The 13,638-nt window shown below is 41.3% G+C and overlaps 1 protein-coding gene across 2 annotated transcripts in view; it reads left to right on the forward strand.

Annotated features, from left to right (window-relative positions):
• The window catches only part of MANBA (mannosidase beta), a 65,669-nt gene that overhangs the window by 26,647 nt on the left and 25,384 nt on the right, over nucleotides 1–13,638 (forward strand). For both annotated transcript variants that reach the window (XM_065404603.1, XM_065404604.1), the window contains exons 8-10: nucleotides 5,884–6,035; nucleotides 7,047–7,164; nucleotides 13,238–13,324. In XM_065404603.1, coding sequence (XP_065260675.1) covers nucleotides 5,884–6,035; nucleotides 7,047–7,164; nucleotides 13,238–13,324 — 357 coding nt within the window. The remainder of the gene's footprint in view (nucleotides 1–5,883; nucleotides 6,036–7,046; nucleotides 7,165–13,237; nucleotides 13,325–13,638) is intronic.

Raw genomic sequence — 13,638 nt, forward strand, 5'->3', positions numbered from 1 at the left:
GTTTATAGAAGAAAGCTTTTTCATTACTTACTAGGATGTTCAGAAGATTTGGGACATTAAAGAACCACTCACAAATCTTCAACCTATTCAAAAATTCAGATAAAATTAGACTGGGTCCTACATGCTATGAGCTTAAGGAAACTACAAAATAAATCTGTACATTTGCTAGATGATATGTATGTGTTTTGCACCACTGAAAATTAGTCCAGAAGCTATGTTCCTGCAAATGCTGTTCATTGTAGTACTTACTACTGTGAGTAGCCCTGTTGAAGTCACTTCTCATTGTAGTTACCTTCCATCATGACCAGTCCTGCTAAGTGTTAACAGGATTGGGCCCAAAGTTTGTGTTCAGAGTGATGAAGATAATTCCTGATCAATATTTTCAGTATAGATCAAAATATAGGTTTGTGTTTTTTTATGTGCAACAAGATAAACTCAGCATGGAGTTTTGGAAAGTGATTTTAGGTTTAGAAAACCATGGTGTAGGAAATAACATCTATATAATCTTGTGAGCAAGCCACATGGTATTGGGAAGCAAAGTGATTCCTATTGGGCAGGTGCTCCAGGAGCCCCCACATTGATGCGTGGCAGAATGGTCACTGGGATTCACAGCAGTACCCAGGACATTGTTGCTCCTTTTAAAGAAGCAAAATGCACCTCAGAATACCTGCTGAGGTATGGTCTATAGGCTATGGCCCCTAGCCAGCAGGCCACCCCCACATAGGACCATATTGTACTGGCTCACATGGCAGCTGGTCTTCCTCCCTGTCACTCTGTAAAATCCTGCCCTGCAGTTGCACAAGGAGGAAAGGCTCCATATAATCTCTTCCCTTTCTTGCACATCCCAGGAGGATTCGCTCTTATGCCAGCAGGCTGGAATTTCTGCTGGGAAGGAGTAGAATAGTGCGTGGTAACATTCATCCAGAGACTCAGGAACTGGGAGTGGTTCTGGAGATTCCAACAGGGACAGATATATTTCTAAAAATCGTTGTGAAGTTTCTAGTTTCATTCCATTGCTGCCCTTGTAAGTGAAATTAAGCTATATAAAGAGAAAGTATTTAAAAATGACTTTTCTGTACCTATTGCACATCCACCTAACTTGGGCAGGGAGAGAGACATACACGCATTCTGAGTAGCGTTACACCACCTTTGCAGCTGCCCAGTGTTAGGACTGGTGCAATTCCCAGAGTAAGTTAGTGCAGTCTCCAAGGCTGTTCGGTGGCTTTCTACAGCCTCCTTCTCCCTCCTTTGATACACCTCTCCTGCCTCTGTCCTGCCCCTACACTGAGGGCAGCATAGGATCATCACACCAATCCTACTCTGAGGAGAGAACCCCTCTGAGGCAGAGGAATTCGTGGATGATGGGATCTGTCTGCTTTCCAGCCTCTTTAGGCTGTAAGTATGGCATAAACAACTCAGAACATGGCCAAGAACCAGACTCCGGGTCTTATTTTTCCTTTTCTATAATTTAAATTATTTGGGTTGGAATTTGTTTCTCAGAAGATTGCAGAATAAAATCCTAGCAAAAGCCAGCATAAAGAGTAAGTGTTTTCTGGAATGCGGGAGTGCCTTTGTCCAGCTCTGTTGGTTATCCATAGCCTCTTTCTCCCCTTCCATGGCTCCATCAAACAACTTCTTGCCACTTTAATTCTCTCTTTAGTCTTATTGAAACCTCTTGCCCTCCCTCCTGTTTGTTTGTTTTCTGAGATCTTTCTCTTTCCCTCCTTGCACTCATTTCTGCCTCATTATTGGAGCTTTTTATCTCCATCCTGCTGCTGTTTTTAATACTTGGGTTTTTTTAACCACCTGTATTTTCCCCCCACTAGATTTTTAGCATCACTCCAACACATCTTTCCTGTCTGACTCTGTCTAATCCATCTTGGCATTTACACCACAAGCATCATCACAGTATTTTAGTATCTTGTGTTCATTTATTTAGCTCTAGCTCTCTCTCCTGATTTTCAGCTCTGGGCCTCTTCCTCTCCCGCTGTATCTTTCCCACCTCTAAACGCCCAAATCCAAATCTATTCCACACAAAAAACCATCAACATATCCTGACTTTTTTGGTTCCTCCAGTTGATCGGATTTGCTTGACAAAGACTTGGAATTCTTTAGCTTGTCCCTAATCTGGTTACTGATTGATTTTGATGGTGATGCGAGCTGCAGAGTTGTGTGAGAGAAACTTCTGTTTATCATTTTATATTCAAGAAGCATAGATGTGGGAAACAACAAATTCCAGGAATGGGTAGAATGTGTCAGTCCTAAGGCTAAGTTCCTCATAAAAGGAGAGCCAGAGAGAGAGACGGTGATAGTTCTCAAGGGGCCAGACTGTGAGTCATCTTGTTACCATCTTCTCCATTGAGAAGCGGACTTGCTTGTGCTTAACTGGGTGTCTGCTCCTTGACACCACCTGTCTTAGCCACCCAAACAATCTCCTCTGGGCAATGCCAGCCCTTCCTTTACCTTGAAAGTTAACAACAGGTGTTTTCCAGTCCTTGAGCTCCTTTGAAGTGTTCTCCTGTAGAGTCCAGCCCCTTTTCCATTGAGCACTCACAGAAATACCAGGTCTGCTGTCCCCAAGGGAACAATATACACACTAGCTTGTATGATTCAACTCAGGATCAGCACCTTGTTTAATACCACAGCACTGAGATATATGTATAGTGGTGACAATCATACATTTATTATTAAAGATTCAAGATTTGAGAGAGAGTGAGTAAGGATAATGGAAACAAAAGGGTTACCTATGAAACAAAATTACAACAGACTAAACTTTAACTGGGTAATCTCCATTCTAAATAAGTTTATATCACCCCAAAATGTCTTCTGCAGTGTTTCAACCAAGGCTGATTAAGATCCCATGTAAATGCACTGCCTGTTTACTTCCTAGGTGCAGGATAAAGGGGTGTCTCCTTGCCTTCTACTTCTATCCAAGTTAATTGTCTGTCCTCATGGACAGTAACCCTCCCCTGTCTGCTCTAGTTGCTTGTTTTTTCCTCTGTCTCTGCTTCATCCCTGTTGATTTCACATCCCTCTGTTGATTTGGTATGTGGATGTGCAGCCATTGTGTTGACCTACAATGCTTAATTTAAATACCAACAGAGAGACAGGTGAAAAAACATCTCTTGTCTGACAGAAAACCTGTTTGTCAACTCTGCCTTGATACAGACGTTACAACACATTTTCAGTATACATACCTAACTCTTTACATAGTATCTGTTCATACATTTCACAATGATATTAATGACCAGTGTGATCCTGGCTTAAGATCTCACATAACATTCTTAGGTGAACCAAAATATACATATCAGGTTATTCTTTAACCTTCTTGGCCAGTTGGCATTGAGGGGTTCATGGGTCACAGAGACAGATGACCTTCCCCCAAAAACATGCAGATATGGGGCTGACATGTAGTTCAACCAGTGGCCTTCTGTACAGAGGTGGATTAAGGCAGAAACTGTGGCTCTGGACCCTAGGCTTGTAGGGAACCCATGGACTCCTAAAGTTTGGATTCAAGGATCCATGAGATGGGAGCCTGCCCCAGAGTGTGTTAGGAGCAGTGGCAGTAGGGAGCCAAGAGTGCCATGAGCACGTTGGTTTGGTGTGAAGTGACCTTTGTATGATTGGGGACTCTTTGATCATACTGGATCTGAGCACCATTTAGCCTTAATCCGCGGCTGCTTCTGTACAGTATTATAATTACTATTGTCTATTATTTGTATTGCTGTAGCGCAATTTGTATGCATATGAAACAGTCATTCAGGTTTCTGTCCCCTACTGTAATATTTGGGTCAGGCTTCTGCTTCTATTTTTCCTTGTGTACGTTTTGGTCGTTACTTTGACATAGGAGGGATCAGTCTGTGACAGATGATCTGTGATCACAAGTTTGGTTTGTCATACACATTGCCTGCATGAGGATAAAACTAATCATTGCACAACTTGACTCGAGCACCAAACAGGAACCAAGTAGCACAAAGTGTGTGTTGTTTCTTTTCTTGCCATATGAAATACTGTTGTTTTCCCCCCTCAGTATTTGTATGATTGATGAGATTAAAATATTTCACAAAATAAACTATGGGCATTGTCAGTGGCCTTTTGAATTCCAGCCTATGCTTGATTTGTGGAATTAAAATGTTTACGCCAGTTGGTAAATGTATCAATTGTATTTATTTGTATTAAGTTGACCCCTACTGCTACATTCCTAGTATACATACTCACCCCTGATGTATGTCCAATTCAATTCTCGAGCCTGATATCTTGAAAATGTTACGGCAAATAATAATTTAATCTTGAGGGAGGTGCAGTTTAGTAATTTAAGGTTAGGCCCGAGAGCTAGGAAATCCCCAAGTTCTGACATAGACTCACTGTTTTGGTTTTGTTGGCTGCAGTTTCTCAGTTACTTTTCCCTCACTTCATTTGAATTAATTTCACAATTCTCTGTCTCCTATACTGAGCAATAGGAAGAAACACATGTACTGATACTTGTGTTACATGCACAAAGAGCAAACTGGATATATTCTTTTTAATCTAGATGACTTGTATCAGAGTAAGGAAAACAACAAAGAAATAACAAGAATAAAGTATTCCTGAAAGAGAGAGAGTCTCATTCAGTAACATGCTGCAGCTGAACAGGAACCTAAAATGGCAGCTGTCTCCCAACTGCTCCTACTGTGGGTAGGGAGACACCTCTGACCTCTTCATTCAGTCACATAGCTAAGAATATAAGAACGGCCATTCTGGGTCGGACCAAAGGTCCATCTAGCCCAGGATCGTGTCTTCCGACAGTGGCCAATGCCAGGTGCCCCAGAGGGAATGAACAGAACAGGTAATCATCAAGTAATCCATCCCCTGTCGCTCATTCCCAGCTTCTGGCAACATAACTATATAACTGCTCACTTCCATATTGCCCCAGAAGTCTTTACTGTACAGTTGTCAGTGCAAACGAAATATTCTTCAGCACAGTGCATAGACTTAGCCCAAATAAACAGTCCCCAAAACAGTCCAGCACTCTCCAGTCCTGTTCTTCCACATACAGGAAAAGGACTAAAAAAGCTTGCATAGTTTATAATGCTCTGTCCACAAGCACAGATCTACCAGATGTCAGGATGAAAGGGCAGCTCTAATGGATGTGCAGGCCTCTGCTTGATGAGTAACTCTACATGACCGCAGTCAGGAACAGCCTTGCTTGTAGCTTTATCTAATCTAGCTGTTGTATGTCTGAGCTGGTCACCATGGTATCTTAGTGCTGAACTGCACCTATTCAAATATAACTAAGCTGTCCAAACGAGCTCCCCTCTCCTTTGGATAGTTGCCATGGGAAAGATGTCATTACTGGGGGAACTGGCTTTAGTAAAAAGATGGGTCTCATATTTTGATCTGAGTGGTCAGGTTTGGGCTTAGTATCATCTTGTCTGGCAAAGAATTCCACAGCTGGGGTTCTGCAATCTCCTTCCATAAGAAGAGAAGGTGTGGATAAAATACAATTAATGTTTAATCTAATGCAGCTTCTGGATTTCTCTCACTGGTCTCAAACAGGACATATGCAAGTCTGCTGCAGCATGTGCAGTCTGCACACATATGCACACGCTCTCTTTCTGTTAATAAGCCAGAAACTTCTGGCAATTTTCTATTTCAAGCTCCTCTTAAAATGAAAGTATGTTGATATTGTGCATAGATGGTTTAGCAAAACGTGCACAATGGTTTCATTTGAAAGACCTATACTATTATACTTTACCTATTTTAGAAATGGCTCAATAGTGTACTAACAAATGAAAGATGTAACTAACAATTCCTGAAGGTGAAGGTTAGGTTTTTAGATTGCTTTTTTTATATTTTTCATGTCTCTGATTGCTCTAAAAATGCACAAATTTCAATTCTCCACAGGCTTATTTTCGAACAGTGGAACTGGTTGAGGAGCCTATACCTGGTTCACCAGGCCTGAGTTTCTACTTCAGGATCAACGGACTCCCCATCTTCTTTAAGGGATCCAACTGGATTCCAGCAGATGCCTTCCAGGACAGAGTTTCCTCTGATAGGTAAGTCATAATCAGTATTCTTTAGATATTGAATACAAAGGGACAGATTCTGCCCCTCCTTATTCATGGTGACTAGCACTCACTCTATGAGCAGTCCCATTGACATCAACAGTGGAACTATCTTCAGTGTAGAGTGCTATTCAGTGTGAGCAAGGGGAGTAAAAATCAGGTCAATAAAGGGGAAGAGATTTGGCTCTTGCACGAAGGTAGTGTTCTGATGTTGTTGTTGTTGTTGATGGATGAGTTCAGGGAGCCTGGGTGATATTGGTAATCCTCAGAGAGCCTGATTCTGCTACCCTCAGGTTGTTAGCAGTGGGACTACTTCTAGGGTAAGGTGTCTAATCAGAATGACCTGAGGTTGGCAGAATTGGGCCCAATATGATTTTAAAATGTCATTTAGGGTGCCGTAATGCATCTGTTGTTTTTTGATCTTTTCGCAACATGCTTTGTAGAATGTATGAGAGAAAAAAGACTCCTAGATATGTTTCAGAAATGGTTGGAAATGATTCAAATTCAAGGTAATATGTATATAAAACAGGGTAAAATCTAAAGGGAAAAGACTATAACAAATCAAAGGAGCTACTTGGATAAATATAGTGTTTGTTTAAAATTTTTTTTTTTAATAAAACATTTTTTGAAGGGTGTTTGACTCTTTCTGGGATAGAACATTAAGATCCAATCCTGCAAACGCTTGTTACTGAGTGTAGTACCTACTACCACGAGTGGTCCCACTGGTCTGTTTGGTGAGTGTTAGCAGGATTGAGCCCTTTTATTTGCAAGAGTGTAGCTTTGGGAGTGCAGTGAACATTTATACAGATTTCTAGGGTGTCAGAATGGTGTTTCTGTCAAAGTTACTAGTCTTGGCCTGTCTGCTAATGATATACATAAATTGGACATATGTAGAAAAAGGATACAAGCATGTGTAGGTTTCTCCTTGATATCGAGTTGGGGGCGGGGGTAATTTCATACAACTGTTAGCTCTCCTGATTTAATTCTCTTTGTATTGAACAGGTTAAAGCTCATCTTGCAGTCCACAGTTGATGCTAACATGAATGCGCTTCGTGTATGGGGAGGAGGAGTATATGAGCAAGATGAATTCTATGATATCTGCGATGAACTAGGAATAATGGTAAAAAATAAACAGGACAACTCAGCTCCTGTATTCCAAATTGACAAGAAAATAACAAATAGAAAATACTGGTGTATGAACGAGACAGCTGAGTTAATACTGGTACAGGAATCTGGGCTAAATTTTCAAAAGGAACTAGTGATTTCTGGATACCCAACTTGAAACAATATAGGGGCCTCATTTTCATAAGACAGGTGCTCTGAAAATCAGGGTCCTTTAAGGTCTTGCAAGTTGGGTACCCAAAAGTTAAAAACTTAGCCTGTTAACATTTGAATTTCCTTTTGCATGTGTGCACAGGTGCTCTCTAACGTCTCGACCTTAACATTAAATGTATCTTATAATATATGGAGATATACCTATCTCCTAGAGCTGGAAGGGACCTTGAAACGTCATTGAGTCCAGCCCCCTGCCTTCACTAGCAGGACCAAGTACTGATTTTGCCCCAGATCCTTAAGTGGCCCCCTCAAGGATTGAACTCACAACCCTGGGTTTAGCAGACCAATGCTCAAACCACGGAACTATCCCTTGCATGTTGTTCTTTAGTTTCTCATGTTTGTTTGTTTAAAGAAAATAGTGGAGAGGAAAAAATGAGGGGAAGGTCATAGGCCATGGGCAATAAGTGTCTGCTTCTAGGTACAGCACCTTCCTAAAAGTTATCCTGCCTTAGGCCATGGGCAGAATGTAACTGCTGCTGTTATGCGCCAAAAAGGTGTATAACAACAGCACAGTTGCAAGCGTAACAACTGTCACCTTGTCTGTTAGCAGGAATTGAACTTAAGACCTCCAGAGCTGAAAGCATGAACTGCTTGAGCATGAGCATGAGCCTGTGGTGAAGCTCAGAGCTGTCACAAAACTCCCCAGACAACACCTAACCAAAACAAAGCACTGCACTGCTCGCACAATTCTTTCTCCAGAAGAGAAGATGAGAGATAGAAAGAACCGCACGTGACAGACATTAGTCATGTTGACTAATGCACTGCTGGAAGATGCTCAAATACTATAGTGATGAGTGCCGTAAAAGAACCTATATCCAATAGAATTCTCTGTGGATTGGGCACAAAGGATGACTTGTAACATTCATGAAACAGTGGGCTACACAAACACATGATTTAAAATATTTATAACTAAAAGTGTTCACCTTTTCCCCCCTCAAATGTGGCTTACCTTTGCTTTTTTTTGTTCTGCATGGAGATTGTGGGACCTTTTACTCATTCTGATTACTTACTTCTGTGAGAGTAGCACCGCTGAAACCTGTGGGAGTACACGAATAAATTCTCAACAGTGTGAGTACTGCCTGCACAATCAGTGAGAATTAACTACCGTGCTTATAGTTCCAGCTATTTTTGAATAATCCCATCAACAATTAAGGTAGTTGCGCTTTCCCTTCTGTAAAAATTTTTATTTCTGTTTAAAAAATAAAGTCCTCTTAACCTCAAAACAGCTGAAGAGATTTATTTCAAACTTTCCAAAAACTTTCAACTTTGGCCTGAGACCAAGCATGGAAAATTTCAGCCCCAAAAGAATATTTTGGGGAAAGCTGTAAATGAGTGTAAACGTGACTGTAGTGGGAACTCCTGCTGCAAACGCTATGGTGGAACTAGATACATAGCTCTGACTTACAAGACTGTAAATACACATCAGTGGTTTTTGATGACACTGAGTATGTGAATTGTGCTTGTTGTTAGAATCTTGAGAAGTGTGCCTACATCTACCATTCAGCATAACACACATGAAAACAGAACACTATGATTTTTGCAAGAGAAACATTACATTAGCATTGTATATGAAAGGGTCTTCTTCCCTCTGTTTGTTTATATGTCCATGCATAGACATTCTCTCTGAGATTTGCCTATAGAAGAGAGAAAATTCTTAGATATTTCTTATACTGAGACCAAATTATTGGAACTTGGTGCCTAAAACTGGGCACTTAAATCTATTTTGGTCACCTAAACAAGGGCCCTGATTTTCAGTGCTTCTGAACACCTACAGTTCTCTTTGATTTGTAGGTACTTTAACCTAAATAGGCCATTTAGTTCCATGCCCAGGCAGAACTCACTGCAAGGTTAGGGCTTATTTAGTAACCTAAATATTGATGTAGGTACCTAAAATTTGGCCCCCATTCTGAAAAAATTGAACTTCGATTTTAAAGAGAGGCTTCTATGAAAATCAACCAAGAAATTTTTTAATATTGATGATTATGAATATTCTACTTCACTTGCCTCTCTTGCTATCTTATAAAGAGTTGGAAAATGATTCAAAGTCAAGTCATGTAATGGGATAATATCTCAAAGAAAAAAGAAGTAACTATTCACTGGAGCTAGTATGCTAAATACCGTTAGATACTTTTGAGACATGCCTTTATAAAGGGTGTTTGTCTCTACACAATCTCCGATGGAGCCTGCACAGGTTTGTATTTTTTATAAGGCCTGATTGTGCACTGATTTTTGCACTTTTTTCTATTGTAAAACTTCTGTGATTTTGCATTTATTAACGGATTTTTAAAAAATTGTTTTCAGATCTTTTAGGAAAGACCCACTGAATCATTCATGGAAGGGCATCCTCTCACTGCAGGAAGTGCTTAGCTGGCTCTCATCTTTCTGCCTGGCATCTTGTCTGGAAAGATGAGACCCCATAGAATCATAGAATCTCAGGAGGCCATCTAGTCCAACCCCCTGCTCAAAGCAGGACCAATTCCCAACTAAATCATCCCAGCCAGGGCGTTGTCAAGCCTGACCTTAAAAACCTCTAAGGAAGGAGATTCTACCACCTCCCTAGGTAACCCATTCCAGTGCTTCACCACCCTCCTAGTGAAAAAGTTTTTCCTAATATCCAACCTAAACCTCCCCCACTGCAACTTGAGACCATTACTCCTTGTTCTGTCATCTGGCACCACTGAGAACAGTCTAGATCCATCCTCTTTGGAACCCCCTTTCAGGTAATTGAAAGAAGCTATCAAATCCCCCCTGATTCTTCTCTTCTGCAGACTAAACAATCCCAGTTCCCTCAGCCTCTCCTCATAAGTCATGTGCTCCAGCCCCCTAATCATTTTTGTTGCCCTCCACTGGGCTCTCTCCAATTTTTCCACATCCTTCTTGTAGTGTGGTGCCCAAAACTGGACACAGTACTCCCGATGAGGCCTCACCAATGTTGAATAGAGGGGAATGATCACGTCCCTCGATCTGCTGGCAATGCCCCTACTTATACAGCCCGAAATGCCGTTAGCCTTCTTGGCAACAAGGGCACACTGTTGACTCATATCCAGTTTCTCGTCCACTATAACCCCTAGGTCCTTTTCTGCAGAACTGCTTCCTAGCCATTCGGTCCCTAGTCTGTAACAGTGAATGGAATTTTTCCGTCCTAAGTGCAGGACTCTGCACTTGTCCTTGTTGAACCTCATCAGGTTACTTTTGGCCCAATCCTCTAATTTGTCTAGGTCCCTCTGTATCCTATCCCTACCTTCCAGCGTACCTACCACTCCTCCCAGTTTAGTGTCATCTGCAAACTTGCTGAGAGTGCAGTCCATGCCATCCTCCAGATCATGAATGAAGATATTGAACAAAACCAGCCCCAGGACCGACCCTTGGAGCACTCCGTTTGAAACCGGCTGCCAACTAGACATGGAGCCATTGATCACTACCCGTTGAGCCCGACGATCTAGCCAGCTTTCTATCCCCTTATAGTCCATTCATCCAGCCCATACTTATTTAACTTGCCGGCAAGAATACTGTGGGAGACCGTATCAAAAGCTTTGCTAAAGTCAAGGAATAACACATCCACTGCTATCCCCTCATCCACAGACCCAGTTATCTCCTCATAGAAGGCAATTAGGTTAGTCAGGCATGACTTGCCCTTGGTGAATCCATGCTGACTGTTCCTGATCACTTTCCTCTCCTCTAAGTGCTTCAGAATTGATTCCTTGAGGACCTGCTCCATGATTTTTCCAGAGACTGAGGTGAGGCTGACTGGCCTGTAGTTCCCCGGATCCTCCTCCTTCCCTTTTTTAAAGATGGGCACTACATTAGCCTTTTCCCAGTCATCCGGGACCTCCCCCGATCGCCATGATTTTTCAAATATAATGGCCAATGGCTCTGCAATCACATCCACCAACTCCTTTAGCACCCTCGGATGCAGCGCATCCGGCCCCATGGACTTGTGCTCGTCCAGTTTTTCTAAATAGTCCCGAACCACTTCTTTCTCCACAGAGGGCTGGTTACCTCCTCCCCATGCTGTGCTGCCCAGTGCAGCAGTCTGGGAGCTGACCTTGTTTGTGAAGACAGAGGCAAAAAAAGCATTGAGTACATTAGCTTTTTCCACATCCTCTGTCACTAGGTTGCCTCCCTGATTCAGTAAGGGGCCCACACTTTCCTTGACTTTCTTCTTGTTGTTAACATACCTGAAGAAACCCTTCTTGTTACTCTTAACATCTCTTGCTAGCTGCAACTCCAAGTGTGATTTGGCCTTCCTGATTTCACTCCTGCATGCCTGAGCAATATTTTTATACTCCTCCCTGGTCATTTGTCCAATCTTCCACTTCTTGTAAGCTTCTTGTTTGCGTTTAAGGTCAGCAAGGATTTCACTGTTAAGCCAAGCTGGTCGCCTGCCATATTTGCTATTCTTTCTACACATTGGGATGGTTTTTTCCTGCAACTTCAATAAGGATTCTTTAAAATACAGCCAGCTCTCCTGGACTCCCATGTATGGAGCAAGGCTTTTCTAGCAGTGATGTTTCTGTGACAACATTCTTCAGCATGTCTTTCCTTTAGCACCCTGAAAATGAAAATACAGGATCTATTAGGAATCTCAAAATCATGGAAACTTTAAAAGGAAAATGGGTAGAAATGGATATCATACTCATCAGACCGAAATATGTTCAGTTTTTTTAGAACTCCTTTTTTGAGACACTAATGAAACAGCTTATTTGGGTCAGGAGACTATGAAATTACAGGTTATTAATTCAATCAGTGTGTAATTGATATTGGTTCATTTTCATTTTTGCTGATAATCATTAAAATGATGTTAAAATACTTTAGGGAGTTTCTTATTTTTTTTAAGTTGTCGTGGAGATAGCTGCAGGCTGTAAACATCAAGGAGGGAGAGAAATTGTCTCGGGTAGCCCAATAAAGGTAGAATTCAATGTATTAAAAATAAGCAAAGAAAAACTTAGTTTGAACATCAGGAAAGTATTTCTGATTATGGTATCTGTGGAGTAGATTGTCAAGGAAAAGTAGTGAGCTGAGTCAGTTGAAACTGGACTGAACAGAACATTATAAAATATATTGTATGGAATAATCTTGCACTGGTTGTGAGGGAATATAGATAGATTACGTGACGTAAAGGCTTTTCTCAACTTTTTGTCATCGACCTTAGAGGTTTCTTGCAAGATATATCTATTTACCCAGACTTTCTCTGAAGAGATACATTGAGTTGTGGGAGGGCCTGGGTTTTCCCCCCTCTGATGGATGAGGGATATCATTTTTTTTCTCTCAGTGTTAATTTAGGTTATGTGTTGCATTGGGAAGCATGGCTGGAGTGTTACAGTAGCTGTACTTTAAATCATAAAAAAATTCAATAAACACATCAATGTAATGACTTTCTTCTGCTAATAGGCAATGGGGACTTGTTGCTCTACTCATGAGTGTATGCAAAACACACCGTAAAAGCCATAAGAACTCTGTTCACTAATGGACAGAGTCTTCCACCTTTACTCATATTGAGTAGTATATGGCTTCCATGTATTCTTATTGAAAGCAATGGAGCTACTTGCAAACCATGAGTAAGGTGGAAGAATCTGGCTCATAATGAAGAAGGAATGGCTTAAAACACTAAAATTGAGGAAATTAACTCTGGGGGTGTATGTGCACGTGAAAGTTGAGCTCATCTGGGGCGTAGCTGTTTTGGTGACACCTCTGGTATTCATGTACAGTGAGTAAGTTAAAAATTTCTACCTCCTCTGCTGTTTAAGACAAATAATTCCATCTGAACCAAAGTGCATGTGAGCTGAAAATCATTTATTGTTTAAGTGTAGAAAAATATTTGCTGACAGGTTTTGTATTTCCTTTTTCTTGCTCTATAGATTTGGCAGGATTTTATGTTTGCATGTGCCCTTTACCCAACTGACCAGAACTACTTAGAATCAGTAAGAGCAGAAGTTACTCATCAGGTATGTTGTTCAATAGTGTCAAGGACCCGTATTTCCATATGCTTGTATTGACTAACTGTGTAGTTCTGTTTAGTTTCTGTTACTCATTGTCTGACATGAGTTTCTTTAAAGACTGCAGTCTATTGTGCACTCAAGTAACAAACACACACACAAGCAAGAAAATGGAATGAGGCCTGTAGAGAAGCAAGGCAGAACATGGTGGGCAGAGGAATGTCGAGGTCATCCTTGGGGTAACATGGGGTCCTCCATCCTGTCTTCCTACTCCACATCTCACATCTACTTGTACATGTTTTAGGAGAAGAGAAGATTATATA

The sequence above is a fragment of the Emys orbicularis genome, chromosome 5 (assembly GCF_028017835.1).
Source record: "Emys orbicularis isolate rEmyOrb1 chromosome 5, rEmyOrb1.hap1, whole genome shotgun sequence".
NCBI lineage: Eukaryota > Metazoa > Chordata > Testudines > Emydidae > Emys > Emys orbicularis.